The 18,154-nt window shown below is 40.9% G+C and overlaps 1 protein-coding gene across 1 annotated transcript; it reads left to right on the top strand.

Moving 5' to 3' along the window:
• Nucleotides 1–507: 507 nt before the first annotated feature.
• STT3A (STT3 oligosaccharyltransferase complex catalytic subunit A) lies at nucleotides 508–14,029 on the top strand. Its single transcript, XM_081960523.1, has 18 exons — nucleotides 508–662; nucleotides 3,340–3,462; nucleotides 3,786–3,846; nucleotides 4,673–4,794; nucleotides 5,159–5,304; nucleotides 6,126–6,216; nucleotides 7,152–7,258; nucleotides 8,036–8,200; nucleotides 8,400–8,580; nucleotides 9,356–9,511; nucleotides 9,997–10,088; nucleotides 10,362–10,517; nucleotides 10,767–10,955; nucleotides 11,407–11,523; nucleotides 11,794–11,896; nucleotides 12,320–12,508; nucleotides 13,301–13,416; nucleotides 13,777–14,029. The coding sequence occupies exons 2-18, from the start codon at nucleotides 3,375–3,377 to the stop codon at nucleotides 13,813–13,815; spliced, it is 2,118 nt and encodes a 705-aa protein (XP_081816649.1). The 5' UTR covers nucleotides 508–662; nucleotides 3,340–3,374; the 3' UTR covers nucleotides 13,816–14,029.
• The last annotated feature ends 4,125 nt before the right edge of the window (nucleotides 14,030–18,154 follow it).

Raw genomic sequence — 18,154 nt, 5'->3', positions numbered from 1 at the left:
TTCCAGGTTGGTGCTCTCCTTTGGTTAGTTTCCATCCATTGTTCCTCGTCCGGCCTTCTGGTGCTTTGGAGAATATCTTGACTTCCTCTTCTTTGTGGCAACCCCTGAGAAGACTGCTATCATGTCACCCTAGTCCTTCGTTTCGTTAAACTAGACGGACCCATGTCTTAACTTCAGCTGCGTCCCACTTGAAGGCCAACAGACTGGGAAAAAGCTGCAAGAACTCCAGCCGCTTGGGGGGGGAGGGGGGAGGTTGTCCCGATCGCGAACTCGCCCTGCGCTTCCTGCCACGTGGAAGTCTCTGGCCACGCCCCCCGCCAGCCTCATCCCCGTTGCCCAGAGCGACACGTCACTACTCGCGCCTCAACCAAGCTTCCCTCCTCCTCCAAGACAACCAACCGCGTCGGGCACGAGTCTCCTCTAAATCGGGGACGGAACTCGCGGCGCTCCGTCCCTCGAACTTCCGCTTTGTTGACGGACGTGGCTTCGGTCCGGTCATCTTTCCCGTGGGGCGGGCCTGTCATCGTGATCGACGCGCCCCTCGGCCTGTCGTCGTCCGCCGTCCGGCTCGGGGGAAGGCGGGCGTGCTGCGGAGCTGGGAGTGGGCGCGCGTGGAGCGGATGGCTGAGAGAGCCGGGCGGAGAGCGAATTCTGAGTCCCCGGTGAGGAACCGGAGCCCGGAGGGCGTCTCATCAGGCCGGGAAGGCGGCCTGGCTGCTGCAGCCTGAGGGAGCAGAGGAGGGAGGCGGCGGCGGCGGCGGCGGCGGCGGCGGCTGAGCGGTGGGATCACGGCTGAGGGGGGAGCCGTGGAGTCTCCCCCGACCGCCCCACGCGCGATCGGCCCAAGGCGGCCTCTGGAAAGAAGCGGGTGGCTGGTCCCCTCAGGCCGCCGATCGTGCTGCGCGGCTTCATTCTGCCGCCGCATCTCCCATCCCCGAAAGCCTTGCAGCTAGAAAAGTAGCTCCTGGGGGAATCGGTGCCCATCGTTCCCAGGCAACGGGGAGGGGGGTTGTGAGGTGGGCTTTCCCCGACAGCTCTCCTTCCTTCCGCCCCTTCCGCCAGGAGAATGAATGAAATCGGGACACGCAGGCAGGATGGCTTCACACGTTAGCATTAAACCAGGGTCTGTTTAACCCAGGTATACTGACTTTACCGCCCCATTAGCCCCACGACCCTTTAAGCAAGAAGGCGAGCTCGGGGTGGTCTTGGGCAACGTGCGAAACTCCCCTTTGCGAGTGGGAAGTCAGAAGGGCTTCTAGGAAAGGGCGCAGCCTTGAATCGGATTTCTGCCTCTTTTAAAGCTTTGTAGAGCTGGAAGGTGTGATTTCTCCACCCGTTAAAAACTGCAATTCTGTCATCCCGTTTTCTTTTTGCCTCGGGGCCCCTAGGAACATTTTTCACTTCGGTATTTCTGCCTGTGAGGTAGATCTCATCCTCCTCTGTGTTTGACAGCCTTTTTGTTTGGGAGGATCGCAGTTGTGTATGGTTGGCATCCAGAAGGGCCCAGGACGATGGGTTTTCGATCAAAAAGTTACTGTTAGTAGTGCTTAAAAATCTCTTGTCTAGATGCTAAGAATACTCAGACTAGCCCTTTCGGATATTGCACGTAACTGATCTTGCTAACTGTAAAATCAAGTTTGATTTTTTTTTTTGTTGCTTTGGTTCTATTCAGTAGTTCTTTATGCATCCTATTGGATATTTCCCACTTTTCAAGACAGCTGAGCATGCATCCAGGTCCTTGCTTCATGTAACATTTGCATGCACAAATAGCCTTTAAATTCATGAAAGCATGTCCCTAGATCTATAATTATTAAAAATTAAAATGTGGAAGGAATCTGGGAGATTATGTAGTCCTGAAGCATATTGGCAGAAGTTGATCCAGCCTTTGTTTCACTGTATTGCACTCTTAATGTTTAGTGCAAATCCGTATTTCTGTAAGTCTGAGGTTTCACCTATACTTGTTGTCAAGTTAATAAGAGCCAAATCCCTCAACTCTCCAGCACTGAATTAGAGAATTGGAAAGGAAACCTGTTCAAGTCAGTGGTTGATAGTTGCTTAAGTGGGCTCGTATCAGTTTGACAACTTTCCACTGAATTTAAATCTGAGTACTGTACTATATAGGAGTGATCCTATATAGACCACAGTTGGATTTTAATATGCACAGTGGAGTATATATTTAGAATAACTTTGCTGCGGGTATTTGTGGTCTTGAATGCTGCTGTATTCTAACCTCAAAATTTAATTGTGTGCTTAATAATAGGACAGCTGCTTGAAAAGTACCTCCTATACCTGATGGTCTTGACCTGGGATGTTAATAATTTGCTCCTTCTGTTGCTCTTAACTGATCATTCCTAGCCCTGTTTCTGATTTTTATTGGGGATAATTTTTATTGGGTAATTGCATTTGCAGCACTTGAATAGTAGCCTTTATAATTCTGGTTTTATTGGATTTTTATTGGAAACTTCATTCTCATTCATTGCTAAGTAGTTTAAGGTAAAAGGAAATTGTGATTGTTATTGAATCCCAAATGAAACTTGATTTGAAGAAGTGGATTTCAGATAGGAAATTGAAGCAGAAATTATGTTTCTTTTTTTCTTCTAGAGCAGCTATTAGCAAAATGAACTTGCAACTGGCTTTTTAAACATTTAATTAATTTTCGTCTTGGTTTCATTTTCACAAAGTACACGTTCCTGTAGATCCCCCCTCCCTCCCACTTGGCCAGCAAACAAATATTTACTTTGAGCAGTGTTTAAAGGTTGCATGAGATAAAACTCATGTCAGCGTAACCTTTTCAAACTTCTGTAAACCTGAACTTTTGTGTGAAACCCACATCCAGAAGATAAAGTTTATGCTAATTGGGTGCCCTCATAGGCTACTAGGTGGAAAAGGGGTAATTTAAATAATACTGAAATGTTTGCTTTGAATGTTTTTGGCAACCTATTGGGTAGTGTTTCATAACTTTTGCTTTTTGAAGTTTTAAAAATGGTTAAACAGTGGAATCCATTGTGATTTCATGAAAATGTAGAAAGAAAGCCTTCAGGTAGCTGTTCTTTGTTTTAGTTGGCATTGATTGTTTAGGTCCTTAAGCCACTACCCTGGTTGTGATTAAACAGCAGTGAACATTTTGTGTGTGTTTCCTGTTGAACTCTGGGAAGTATACATGGAATTACACTCTCATGGATGGATGGATGGAATATGTTTTGAGGAAAACTTGTTTGATCCTAATAAAATGAAATTTGTGTCGCTGTCTCACCCCATGTAGGGTGTTTGCTTATGGTGTGTTAATAAGGATGACTTGAAGAATGTATTTGTACTTAATTTTTTTTATTTTCCTTTCAGGTTTTTAAGTGTTGCCTTTGATTACCTTTGCCAGAATGACCAAGTTAGGTTTCCTCCGCTTGTCATATGAAAAACAGGACACCCTTCTCAAGCTCCTGATTCTGTCAATGGCAGCTATTCTTTGTAAGTTTGAGCTTTAAAAACTCTAGCTGGCATGGGTAAATGTATGGCTGCAACCGTTACCTGTTGTTTTTTAATGTGAATTCCATTTTGAATGGAATGTTGTCCCCCCAGTCATATAACCAACCGACTTTGACTTGGTATGTTTCAACATTTCTAGCCTCTATATTTCCAATTGGCAAAAAACTAACATTAATATAATTGAAACATCATGATAACCATAATAAATGAATGAATGAATGAATGAATGAATGAATGAATGATAAATAAATAAATAGTAAGCAAGCAAGCAATCGTCTCTGCATATTTCTTTCTTTGTGTTGCAGCTTTTTCTACTAGACTTTTCTCTGTGTTACGATTTGAGAGTGTCATTCATGAATTTGATCCGTAAGTATCCCTCTTGACTCTGATCTGATTGGAGAGATCCTTTGCCTGGGTGTATTCATGTGCAGGTTTTGTTGCTGTAGTTTAGAATATTAGGCTTCCAAATAATGACAAATAATAATGTTCTGCTTCCGCAATAGGGCTTCAGAATATATCGGGGAGAGTGTTTTTCTGAAAGACAAAGAACTAGGATTAGATTCAGATAATTTTGCAATGAAATTAATATTCTAGCCAGTTCTGCCTCGATTTACTATGAATCTTGACTATGAAATACAATAGAATTGTTTCTTCTAAAACTCTTTCCCAGCCTTAGCAAGTTTAAGATGTTCAATCCCAGAATTACTCAACTGGCCATGGGAATTGAAGTCCACAACTCTTGCCATGTTGCCAGAATTTAGAAACACTGTTCTAAAGGAATGTTTACAACTGTGAGATTGACTCAGAATAATGGACTGCAGTTGAATAGTTATGGATTGTATTAGATGCTTACTGTCTAGTATAATGAAAAGCAGTTTATATAAGGGGAATATTTGCATTTTTACAGTAAGCTAAAGAGCACATAACAATGTTTGGAAACGTAAGGCAAGGCTACGTTTTCTTGGTTGCCTGCAAGGGAGATTAATCCTTTATCCATTCGGGATATTTCTGTTTGGAGTCTATACGAATCTTGATTCCAAGTGAAAAACTGCTTTAGTCAAGTTGGTGTTAATTTAAGAATGGGGAGTTTTTCTACATAAGAACTATAGCAGAAGGCCAAGCCCGCAAAATGAGGAACAGCAAACAATAAAATCTTACTTGCAAAGGACTGAGATTTCTGTTACTCCCACAGGTATTTTAACTACCGCACCACTCGCTTCTTGGCAGAAGAGGGTTTTTATAAATTTCACAACTGGTTTGATGATAGAGCATGGTATCCTCTGGGAAGGATCATAGGTGGAACCATCTATCCAGGTAAGAGCCAGGCATTTCTCAAAGACCAGTGCACAATGTATTGTAATGGCATCACATTTTAGAATAGTTCTTTTCTGATGTTCTGTGGATCAGAGATGAAATTGGTTCCCCCCAAAATGGATAAGCAAGTGTCATTCATCTTTCAGCAGTAATGCAGCCAAACGTAATTAATCCAGTGTGCTATTGGCTTCTTTTGATAGGGAAAAGCATGCTAACTGATCTGTAAGAGAGCCTATAGTCAGCCAGTGATTTTGAGAGCTAGTTCTCTCTGCAGTCCAGATTTTGCTTTAAGTCTGCCAAAACATAACCCTCCAGCAGGCCAATAATTCTTTGCAAATGACATTCCTGCTTCACTTTATTTCAGGTTTAATGATCACATCGGCTGCCATCTACCACGTTCTGCACTTCTTCCACATCACAATCGACATCCGAAATGTGTGCGTCTTTCTGGCCCCCCTGTTTTCTTCCTTCACCACCATCGTAACATATCACCTCACCAAAGAACTGAAGGTAATCACAAAGATAGAGCCAGTTTCTGGGAATGGTAGCTGTACGTTCTGTGCATCGCTGTAGAAGAGTTGCGACTGGCAAGTTTATTTTGAAAGTTTCTCCTCATTTCAGCTATTGATTGGCCAACTTAAGCAAGATTTCATGTTGTTCCAAAGTTAATCCAATCATTATATTTGGGGAAACAGGAGGTAGTGGAAATCTGTGTTGGTGTAATGTTAGCATATTTGGAAGCAGTAAAGAAAAGTGTAATACTATTGTATAGTAGTGGTTAAAGTGCTGGCTAGAAACAGGACACGGTGAGATCTAATCCTGTCTTAGGCACGAAAGCCAGCTGCATGACTTTGCGCCAGTCATCTCTCAGCCCATCCCACCTCACAGGATGGTTGTGCAAAAATAGGAGGAGGGAGGAGTATTTATGTTCTCTGCATTGAAAAGTGGGATAAACATGTCATAAGCACAATATTCTTAGGTATGTTGCACTGAAAGACTCTAAGCTTTTAGATGCATTAATTTGTGTTGTTTTAACGTTCATGAATGTTGATTTAAGATGGAAGGTCACATGTTGAATACTGAAATAAAATATATTTGAGATGCTTAAACGGGAATTTTTTTTGCTGGTTACAAATTAGAAATTTACTTCGATTTCGGTTAACAGAAAAGATTATTCATCACTTCTTTATTTGTATCCTTTTGACAAGACAATAATAAATGCAAGAAAAATGGCCCTGTCTATGAAATGCATGGAGCTCCCTCCCTGCACTTTTTAACATTTTAGAAATAATGTCCACAATCGTGACTTTCTTCTTCTTTTTTCTGCCTAGGATGCAGGAGCTGGTCTTTTGGCAGCTGCAATGATTGCTGTGGTGCCTGGTTACATCTCCCGTTCTGTTGCGGGCTCTTATGATAATGAAGGTGAGGTCAGTTTTTTAAAATGTCTTTCATAATTTCAGCATGGAATACATTTAGGGAAGGAAGGAAAAAGGAAGATGCTCTTCAGTCACACAAGCAATATATAGGCAAACTAAATATACTTTACAAATAGAAACAAATATAGAATATTGTGTTGTATGGCACTATGGGGAAAAATGCCAATTGAAGAAACCAGTTCGTTCAGTCTTGGTCTCTTTGTTGATAATATTCTCCAGACTTATGTTATTGATTTAATGATCCTCATTCATCTCTCAAATCAGACTCTAAAAATTAAAATTGGAACCATCCGACGCTAAGTCAGATATAAAAACATTTGTTCCTGGTGTGAAATAAGGAAGCTTTGGCTTTAATAATTTTATTGGCAGTAAAATGGCTTTTTAGTTCAAGTCCTATTTCTAGTTTTACTGCTAAATGTTTTTTCACATAAAAGTTGCTTCTGAGCTTTATTAAAAATCTATTATAAAGAAATAGTGCAAAAGGGTAAGAACCCTTTAAAATGCATTATAAGATTAGTTCTCTGTTGATACCAATAGTGTCCTTATTTCATGATGTTTTTAAAAGGATAGAATTAATGTTAATGAATGTATTGCATGCCCTTTGGGTTGAGTATAAATTGGAAACACGGATAAGTGAATTGTGTGAAGAAAATATATGATAACTAGTCCTCTTTTCTTTTTGACAACTCAACAGTTTATACAACAGTGTTTATACCAACTATGGCAAATGGTAACTGTAAATTTTGTGGACTTAAATATGGTAGCTGGAGAATACTGGGAGTTCACACATCTTAAATTTGCCAGAATTGGAAAACACCGCTTTGTAGTATCTTTTACTCTGTGATGCGGTAGCGCAGGTCTATCCTCCTTCACCTTTGGATGGAAAGGCCGAAGTTTGACTTAGATCTGATTTATTTCCAGGTATTGCTATATTCTGTATGCTTCTGACTTACTATATGTGGATCAAAGCTGTGAAGACAGGTTCGATCTACTGGGCCGCCATTTGCGCGCTTGCCTATTTCTACATGGTGAGTGATAAATTTTCACTAGATACCTTGAGTCATCCCATCCAAACAGACAAAATTCTGCCCGGAATCATTTCCCAACTTCTTTATATTTTGTACATTTGTAAGCATCGTTGTAGCGTTATAAATTTCTGAAGCCACGGGCTTTTTTATTAGTAAGACTATGTTGCATCCTTTTTGAAGGAAGTGCCTCTCTCCTTGGAGAAGGAAAGGGGAAATTAGTACCACTGTTCCCTTACTTCAGACCACAGCAACCCTCTTAGCCTCCATCTGTGTTACTTGTCAAAGCCAAGCTATTTTTATATTTGTATAAATTGCTAAATAAAGACCAGACTGTTCCCTTTCTTTTGCAGTTTAGTCATTTGTTAATTTTAAATCACACCTTATCTCTTGGGGCCCAAGGCAGAGAATGCGTCTCTTTCTTTCCCCAATGTTTATTTTCACAAAAATTATGTTAGATAGTTAAGCTGAGAATTCGTCTCTGGTCTGGAGTCAGTCACTCACCCTCATGAAGGCAAAAAGGGGAGAATGCCTCCCTATTCCTAGCATGACGTAAACCATTATATTAGCCCTCTTAGACCAAGAGCTGCTCTTGCTTGTGTTACGAAGATGTGCATGTTAAGGAACTCTCAATCTTATTTGTTAAGAACAATGAGATTTTTGATGGAAGAAAAGCTTTTGTGTCACGCATGCTATAAACAGCGTCCTAAGCCATCGTACACTTGTGGCATTTTAGAAATGTATAATTTCTGTGTTCCATTTGTTTTTTCCCCCCCTCAGGTTTCTTCTTGGGGTGGCTACGTGTTTTTGATCAACTTAATTCCACTTCATGTCCTGGTGCTGATGTTGACTGGGCGCTTCTCCCACCGGATCTACGTGGCTTATTGTACGGTCTACTGCTTAGGAACTATCCTCTCAATGCAGATCTCTTTTGTCGGTTTCCAGGTAAAGAAATCTAAAAGATTGAGGAAAGGGGATGGTGTAAAGCTTTTTCTGCTCTTGAACTAATTGTCTATTGATTTGGCTGTCTGACAGTGACAGTAGTTGAGCCAAATAGCTAATTGGGGTAGCCTGCTGGCCGAAGAAAAGTGCTTAGTTGCCATAAAAAGTAAGCTTAATCGAGCTTATTCTTTCCTTCCTGTAGCCCGTTCTTTCATCTGAACACATGGCTGCCCTGGGGGTATTTGGTCTCTGCCAGATTCATGCCTTCGTGGATTATCTACGCAGCAAGCTGAATCCTCAGCAATTTGAGATTCTCTTCAGAAGCGTCATCTCCTTGGTCGGGTTTGTCCTTCTGTCCATAGGAGCCGTGTTGATGTTAACAGGTAAGGAGAAGTTGCAGGTCTTAACAATGTATACTGATATATTTCTGTACAGTTTCATTGGGACATTAATTCAGTGGATCCAGAAAAATACTATTTTAGTGGAGAGTGTCTCAGCTTTTGATTGGATGTTCTCTCTCTCTCTCTCTCTCTCTCTCTCTCTCTCTCTCTCTCTCTCTCTCTCTCTCTCTCTTTTGAGGCTTCATAATCTTTCAACACATGAGATAATTTCACTGTGTCAGCATGCTTCTTGGGACATTAAGAAGAATGTTTATGTTTACTTATTTGAAAGCAATTTATGTTGTAGATTAAAACTCTGCAGCTTTTGGATGCTATTTAAAACCAAATGAATAGTCCGGCTTAATTAGTTATGTGATTGAAGCTTTGAAGAGTTCTGGATAAATAAGTACAATCGAGTTTGCAGGAGTAGAGTTTTATATTTAGTCAAAATGGTTCGTAAGACAGAAGAAGAAGGAGGAGAAAGAATAATAATAATAATAATAATAATAATAATAATAATAATAATAATAATAATAATAAGAAGAAGAAGAAGAAGAAGAAGAAGAAGAAGAAGAAGAAGCAGCAGCAATAATCCTGATTAAATTTTCTGAGAATGATTGAGAAAATATTTTGATTCTATCTTAGCGACACCAAATTTCTAAATTTGTTATAGAATGTGTGGGTGTGGGTGTAATTCAGGCATTATGCAGGCATACTATTGCTTGAAGATATTATAACACTACTGCATAAATATTTTTTTATTTCTCAATTTTGTCAGGAAAAATTTCTCCATGGACTGGACGTTTCTATTCTTTGCTTGATCCTTCTTATGCAAAGAATAATATTCCAATCATTGCTTCAGTTTCTGAGCATCAGCCCACCACATGGTCATCCTACTATTTTGATCTTCAGCTTCTTGTTTTCATGTTTCCAGGTATAATTCTACTGTATAGTATAGAAATGTGTGACAATAATATTGTGTATTATTCTTTTAGCTTGTGTCATACGTTTGGTCCTCTTCTGTTACTTCCAGACTAATTTGCTAATTGCTTCATTCTATGCTGATCTTTTACCCTAATAAAGCTTGACTTGACTGACTAGTAAAATGTTAAATGCTTTCATGCAAACAATGTTCCTCTGAAATTTGGCTTTTTTTATTTAAAAAAGGACCAGATTCTTATTTGGAAAAATAGAGAATTAAAGGAACATCTTGGGGAAGTGGCTCACACAAATATTGGGGGGGAAAGGTGATCGGAATATCTTATTTGGTGCCTTCAAACTTTCTACTCAAATTTCTAATTCATTAATAAATTTGAATAATTTGAATAAATTAGACCTTTAAGCTTTGTTTGATAAAGTTTTTCCATATCATATTCTGCGTTTCCTTGAGAGTTGACCTGTTTTCTTTCTCGCTTACAGTTGGCCTGTATTACTGTTTCAGCCATCTGTCTGATGCCCGAATTTTCATCATCATGTATGGTGTCACAAGCATGTATTTCTCTGCTGTGATGGTGAGTCCTGAATGTTGGCTTACCATTGTATTTGTTGTTTTTTTTTTTTTTGGGGGGGGGGGGAGAATGTATTAGTATGAATAAAAGAGATTGTTTTATTTTACTGCTAATAGGCACACAAGATACACTGGGCAAGTTAGAGACTGAGGTTTTTTTTGTCCGGAGGGGAGTAGACGACAGGCATCATATCTGATCCCCTTTGCAATTTCACCTCCCCAAAAGTGATGTATATACATATGGCTGAATGTACTTAGTGTTTTGGCGTTTTAATAGGTTCGTCTCATGCTGGTCCTGGCCCCAGTTATGTGTATTCTGTCTGGTATTGGAGTTTCTCAAGTGCTGTCGACCTACATGAAAAATCTAGACATCAGCCGACCCGATAAGAAAACTAAAAAGCAACAGGATTCTACTTACCCCATCAAAAATGAAGTGAGTGGTGGTGTAAGCAAGCATATCAAGGTTTTCCGCCCCATATTAAAAATGCAACTTACAACATTGGGCATAGAATGTTTTATTTTACTAGTGGTGGAAAGAGGTATCATTGGAACTGTCTCTAGATTATCTGCCAGAGAATAGATGCTTCTGAATGCTTATTAAAAGGTTTCTTTAATAAAATGGTGTGGGTTTTCTTTTTCCAAATAGCTTAGGCATGTTTTAATGATTCTGGTTGCTCCTTAGGTTGCCAGTGGAATGATCCTTGTCATGGCTTTCTTCTTGATCACTTACACCTTTCATTCAACTTGGGTAACCAGTGAAGCCTACTCTTCTCCCTCAATAGTTCTGTCGGCTCGTGGTGGTGATGGGAGCAGGATTATTTTCGATGACTTCAGAGAAGCATATTATTGGCTTCGTCACAATACACCGGAGGTAATAATACCTGCACAATTTGTCTCTGTGCAAGCACATTGATAAGAAAACTAGAACAGACTTTAGATTCTCTTAATGCTAAAAAATAAAGGTCTGTTTTGTTAGCCACCAAAATTTTGTCTAAAGTCTGTATGTCAGCTAATATTTAAAGCATTTACGTATCACAAAGATTTCTGAGACAGCTACAGGACAAATACATTCTCTGCAAGTATAATACCCTCATTATTTTGCTTTTATCTTTTCACTGCCTGTGGACAAAACCATCGAATCATCTTAATGAACAATTAGAGAGCTAGCATTCTCATCCAATTGAAAAACTTGGGCTATAAACCAGTATATAAAATACTTGTTTTGTAACCAGACTTTTTTTCACCCTATACCTCATAAACGTTCATTCTGTTACTTGCATGTTCAATGAAATGTTACAGATTGTCTTTTTGTTTGAGCTCAGGATGCAAAAGTTATGTCCTGGTGGGATTATGGTTATCAGATCACAGCTATGGCAAATCGAACCATTCTTGTGGATAATAATACTTGGAATAATACACATATTTCCCGAGTTGGACAGGTAGGTGCTGATTCCTTATGAATTATTTCCATAATTTTCATTGTATTCTGAATAGTGAAGGCATAGGTTTTTTTTTTAAATGATTACCTTCATACCTTCCAGGAATTCTGAACACAGGTGTTAGATCCTTATTCCTAGTTTACCAGTAAATTGCTAGCACACATTATGACAGCAGTGGTGGAGGATAGATTGCATAAAATAGTAACAGCATATTTTTATACCTCAGCAAATTGATGAAGGTTGAATTTATGAGCTGATCTGTGTTTCCAGGCCATGGCATCCACTGAAGAGCGGGCTTATGAGATCATGAGGGAACTGGATGTCAGTTACGTGCTAGTGATATTTGGAGGCCTCACTGGATATTCCTCAGATGGTAATGCTATGTTTTTATTATTTCCCTTGAAAGGATCTTTCAGGGTTCTTGAGGCATTGGATTTTGCACAGCCCTACATAATCCACCTCAGTACAATTGATCAATTGCCTCTTACATTCTTCACGTTTTCTGTGTTTAAAAAAATCCAAACCAGATGGCCTTGTTAATCCAGAGCAATATTTTTCAACTTCTCAACCATCCCATGGTTGGGGAATTCTGGGAGTCCACACTTCTTAAACATGCTGAGATTGAGAAACATTGATCCAGAGAGAGATCCCCCCCCCCCCTTTGCTGGTGTAATGTGGTTAATTTAGAAACAGAGAGTGGTTTTTGAGATCTCTGATACTAGGAGGAGGGTAAAGCCTCCTGCATCCCAGATGAATTGGAACAGGTTCACCAATTGCCTTACTTTTTGTTCCATAGACATCAACAAATTCTTGTGGATGGTGAGAATTGGAGGGAGCACAGACACCGGCAAGCACATAAAGGAACATGATTACTACACACCCACTGGAGAGTTCCGGGTAGACCGAGAGGGCTCCCCGGTGCTGCTTAACTGCCTTATGTATAAGATGTGCTACTACCGTTTTGGACAGGTCTACACAGAAGCAAGTAAGTGATGTTATCTATATTTTGCAGTATTGTGGGGAGTTGATTTTTGGGACATTTCCTTTTTCTATATGCTGTTCTCTGCACTTTCCATGTCTTAGGGGCTTTGTTCTATTTTGTTCTCTAGAAAATTAGTTTTTTTAAAAATTCTCCAGCATGGGGTACATAATAGTAATCTCGGAGCATATAACATATTTTATCTCATTTTACCTTGACCAATGATGATGATGTTATCCACTCAGTCATGTCCAATTCTACGAGCCAGGTGTCTCTACATCTTCCGATCCTATGCTACTTCTTTTGAGTTGTTCTATGCTCTGGCTGGTGTCTACCTTGATGGTGTCCAGTCACTTCTGCTCTTTGGCAGCCTGGTTTCATTTTACCATTAACTCTTCCAAACATAATTGCTTTCTCCCAGTGAATTCCACTGCCTTCCTCTTGAACACTAAAAGTGCTGTTTTGAATATTTGGGAAGTATTTTGAACTTGGACCATGGATTTGTATTCCATTTTTACTTCCGCTGCACCTATGATTTCTGCCAATAGTCTTTCATATTATTTGCTTTATGGGAACTTGGAATTTATATCATGAGGTGGCCATATTGTTCAATCCTCTGCTCCTGTTCTCTTTTTGAGCTTGACATGGAGCAAGACACAGGCGTAATTGATTAAATACCACTTTTAAAAGAGCTTAAATGGGTTTTCTTAAGGTGGGATAACTGGAATTCATAGGTTGAGGAAAGGTTGGTCAACAAGGATGTTTTTTCAGCCACGGTTTGCTTTCCTTTGTGTTTAGAACGCCCACCAGGTTATGACCGAGTGAGAAACGCTGAAATTGGCAACAAAGATTTTGAGCTTGATGTTTTGGAAGAAGCTTACACCACAGAACATTGGCTAGTTCGAATATATAAAGTAAGCCGACCGTATTCAACCATATACTTTGGGGGGGAATTGATCATAACTGGGAGTTGATGTGTACAACTTGATGAGTCCTCAACTACTGACCGCAATTAAGACCAGAATTCGTTAAGTGAGTCACGCCTGATTCTACAACTTTTTTTTTTTTTTGCTATAGTTGTTAAGCAAATTCAAGCAGTTAAATAAATCGTAATGAAACTAAACCTTCCCCCGTTGACTTTGCTTGTGGGAAGCTGGCGAGGAAGGTTGCAAATAGCTTCATTGTTTTTATTCGGTTTTTATTACCCTTCGACTTATAAAACTGAAAGAAACAAACAAAAAAGCCCCCCTAAAAATTAAATTTTGTTTTAACAGGTAAAGGACTTGGATAATCGTGGATTGTCAAGAACGTAACTGGCCTTCAGATGTACCATAATACGCACTGATCGAGCCTTTGTGAAACAGATGGTTTTTATACTCTTTGTCAGCATGGAATTGGGACTTAATTGCCCAAGGAATCCCATCTTCATGTAATGAACCTGTATTATGATTTTTATAAATACAAGCCCGCTACCAAATCAGAAGGAGTAGCTTTGTGAAAGGATATTAAAAGGGTGTGGAAAATGTGGATTCCTGTTCATTTCTTTCTACCTCGTCTCTTGAGCTTTCACAGTGGTAGTTGAAATCAGTTTTTCTTATTTAGTTGCTCCCTAAACTGCAGCTAGATCCAGTTCAATAGATCTAGATCAGCGGCCCCCCAATCTTTTGGGCACCGGGGACCAGTTCCATGGAAAAGGTTTTTCTGCGGACCCGAGGGGGCGTGGTTTTGTGTGTTGCCTGCATCCCGCGGATGGGACTTCGCTTGTTTGCGCAGACCGGTTGATGCCATGCCGTGGACCAGTGCCGCTCCAGGGACCTGGGGTTGAGGTTGGGGACCTGATTTAGATGATCCAAATTTGAGAGCTGATTTAAATGAACAAAATTTATAGCTGCCCAGAGTGACCTTAAGATGGTCAGCTTATACATTTTATAAATAATTAAATAAATAAATAACGAATAAATCAATACAATTTGTATCTCAAGAGGGTGCCAGCAATTGAATTTCTGGATAAATTATGAAAACTAGTTTTTCAGAAATTTCAGGTGTGTTTTAAAGAAGGAGCTGTGTGATTGAAGGATGCTCCTGTTTTATTTTTGTTAAAAATAAAATTGGGGGAAAATCTGGAAGAGTGTGGCTACAGTACATATTGAATTGGATAAATCTTAGATCATTAAAATGAAATAAGGGCTTATAGCTGCAGGAATTCAAATCCCTGGTTGAGATTGCATTTGATATTGCCCAGGAGGCTGCTGCAATAAAGGAAATGCAAGTTATTGGCATGGAGTGGCCTTTTGTATTATTTTATGAACTCTGCCACTTTCCTGCCCCAGCTGTAGGCTGCTTTTAAACAAAACACTAATAATAGAGGTCTGAACATGTTATAGAGGTCTGAACAAGTTATATAAGCCTTCCGAAATGTTTCCTGATTGCTTGTGAAAATAATTTCTTAAGCACTTGTATTGACAAGCCCAAGCAACACACATCATGGCTTTGCACATAAAATATTCCTTGCACTTCAGGACAATTTGTACCAGACTTTGTATCTGTGGGGCAAGCGAAACACATCTTTTGGAATGATCACCTCTGCCTGCTTTACTTGTTTTACCACCAGTCCTGTTCAGGAGTTTCCAATCCATATAATGGGAAATATGATGAAAGCCTGGAAGAAATTCCCTTGCCCCCAACTTTTTAAAGAAATTAACCTAGAAACAAAAGCAGAACATTTTCCCCCAGGTACCTTAAAACCAAACAGGATGCCCTCAACCACCTAACAAGGAGCAATCCTGAGATTTGGAGACTGGGATGGTGCACTATCCTTGCAGTATCCTTACCCCGGAGTGGGAAGGTAATGAAGATTTTGCAGTATCCTTCCCCTGCCATGCCCATCAAGCCATTTTGCCCATCAAGCCCATCAAGCCATGCCCATCAAGCCATTTTGCCCATCAAGCCATTTTGCCCATCAAGCCCATCAAGCCATGCCCATCAAGTCATTTTGCAGTATCCTTCCCCTGTCATGCCCATCAGTATCCTTCCCCTGCCATGCCCATCAAGCCATTTTGCCCATCAAGCCCATCAAGCCATGCCCATCAAGCCATTTTGCCCATCAAGCCCATCAAGCCTTGCCCATCAAGCCCATCAAGCCATGCCCATCAAGCCATTTTGCAGTATCCTTCCCCTGTCATGCCCATCAGTATCCTTCCCCTGCCATGCCCATCAAGCCATTTTGCCCATCAAGCCCATCAAGCCATGCCCATCAAGCCATTTTGCCCATCAAGCCCATCAAGCCATGCCCATCAAGTCATTTTGCAGTATCCTTCCCCTGTCATGCCCATCAGTATCCTTCCCCTGCCATGCCCATCAATCCACATCATGCCCACAGAACCAGTAGTAAAAAAAATGAATTTCACCACTGCTCAAACCCCCAGAGCTTCAACCTTCAACTCTCTACCGTGGACCTCACCCCATTCCTAAGAGGTCCGTAAAGGGGGCGTGCATAAGTACACCAGCATGACTACCGTCCCTGTCCTCATTTAGTCGTCCGCATTTCATTCATACTCGTTTATTCTTACACCTCCGGGATCCCAACTTGGCAACTTTTAAGACTTGTGGACTTCAACTCCCAGAATTCTCCAGCCATCTTAATTAAATCTAATTAACCAATTCGATGGTTAATTAAAGACTTAACCCTCCCTTCCTCCCCGTTCTTCTGATCGTGATTTTACACGGACGGTATTGTCATTTTATTCGGCTCGGCATATTTGTTGTTAATTTTAAGGTTTTTACGTGCTGGCTGGAGAATTCTGGGAGTTGAAGTCCACAAGTCTCAAAGCTGCCAAGTTTGAAGACCTCTGTTATTATTTATTATTTTTTGTAAACGATTCACCGATCAAACAAATAAAACAAAACAAATGAACATAATGAAGAGGAAAAAGTTAAAAAAACAAAACCACACAGTCGTCCGTGGCGAATTGTCCCCGGGGCGCAGGCGAAGGCAAGGCTGCATTAGGAGGCTTTGAGTCAGGGCAAGGGGCGGAGCCGTTGCCGGGATCCTCCGCCTCTCCTCGCCTCTTGTTGGACGCCCGGCTTGCGACGCGCTTTGGCGGGAAGCGGCGTTTTCGGAAGAGCCCCGGGGCAAGAGGACTCGCCGGAGGAGGAGGAGGAGGCGGCGGCGGCGGCGGCGGGTGAGCGCGCCCGGGCGCAACCAAGGCGGGAGCCGTCGGGATTCGGGCTGCCCCTACAGCCCAGCAGCGGGAGGGAGAGGCTGGGGTGGGGTGGGGGGTAGAGGGGTGGGCTTTGTCCCGGGAGGGGCTCCGGGCTCTGGACGGACAGGCCGGACTTGCCCCCCCTCCTGCCGCCGCCCTGTCTGGACTCGCCGCTGCGTCCCCGTCCCCCCCAGCTGAGTTGGGAATTGCAAAGTAAAAAAGGGGGCGGGGGGCGCCCGCTTGGGAAATGTAGCTCCGTTATTGTAGGTTCACCTCCGCCCATCTCCTCCCGTTTTCAGCTGCTTCTCCCCCCCCCCCCCGCTTAGCATTATTTACGCGCTGGGTTGGTCTCCCTTTAGGGCAGGGGGTGCCCAAACTTGGCAACTTTAAGACTTGTGGACTTCAACTCCCAGAATTCTCCAGCCAGCAGAGCTGGAGAATTCTGGGAGAGCTGGCTGGAGAATTCTGGGAGTTGAAGTCCACAAGTCTTAAAAGTTGCCAAGTTTGAAGACCTCTGCTTTAGGGGAGCACGTCCCCACCCCAAGAGTGATCCTTAGGGCGCCCCACGTCTGCTGTTAATTGCACTTTTGTGCCCGGAGGGTGCTCTTTGGATATACAGCCAAGGTTGGCCATCTGGGTCCTTGTTACCAAACAAGTTTGATACAGTTTAGTAACTTTACAGTTACTAAAAGTAACTTGGATAGATGTGGATTTTCAACTCCCTGAGTTCCCCAGCCGTGTTGCCTGGAGAATTCTGGGAGTTGAAGTCGACACAACATGAGTTGCTAAGCTTGAGAACAACTGTTCTGGAGTGTAATTTCTATGTTTCTATGTGTGTGTGTGTGGGGGGGGGGTTATAGGAAAGAGGATTTTAGATTATCAGATTTATGCCAAATTCCTGTTTATTAGTAAATGAAATGAATAAGTAAATGAAACGAAAAATTCTGTCTGTCTGTCTGTCTGTCTCTATCTATCTATCTATCTATCTATCTATCTATCTATCTATCTATCTATCTATCTATCTATCTATCTATCATCTATATCTATCCATCCATCCATCCATCCATCCATCCATCTATCTAAATGAAGAAACAAAAGAAATACATACATATGCACACACACTATATATATATCTATCTATCTATATCTATATCTATATCTATATCTATATCTATATCTATATCTATATCTATATCTATATCTATATCTATCTATATCTATCTATATCTATATATCTATATATCTATATATCTATATATCTATATATCTATATATCTATATATCTATATATATATATATATATATATATATATATATATATATATATATATATGTTTGTTTTATCAGCACAAATACAACACATATATATATATGTATGTATGTATGTATGTATGTATGTATGTATGTATGTATGTATGTGTGTGTGTGTTACAACCCCTGATATGCCCAA

This window comes from Natrix helvetica (assembly GCF_964273705.1).
Source record: "Natrix helvetica genome assembly, chromosome: 8".
Classification (NCBI taxonomy): Eukaryota; Metazoa; Chordata; class Lepidosauria; order Squamata; family Natricidae; genus Natrix; species Natrix helvetica.
The sequence above is the reverse complement of the archived record's forward strand: the minus strand, read 5'-3'. Positions and strand labels throughout refer to the sequence as shown.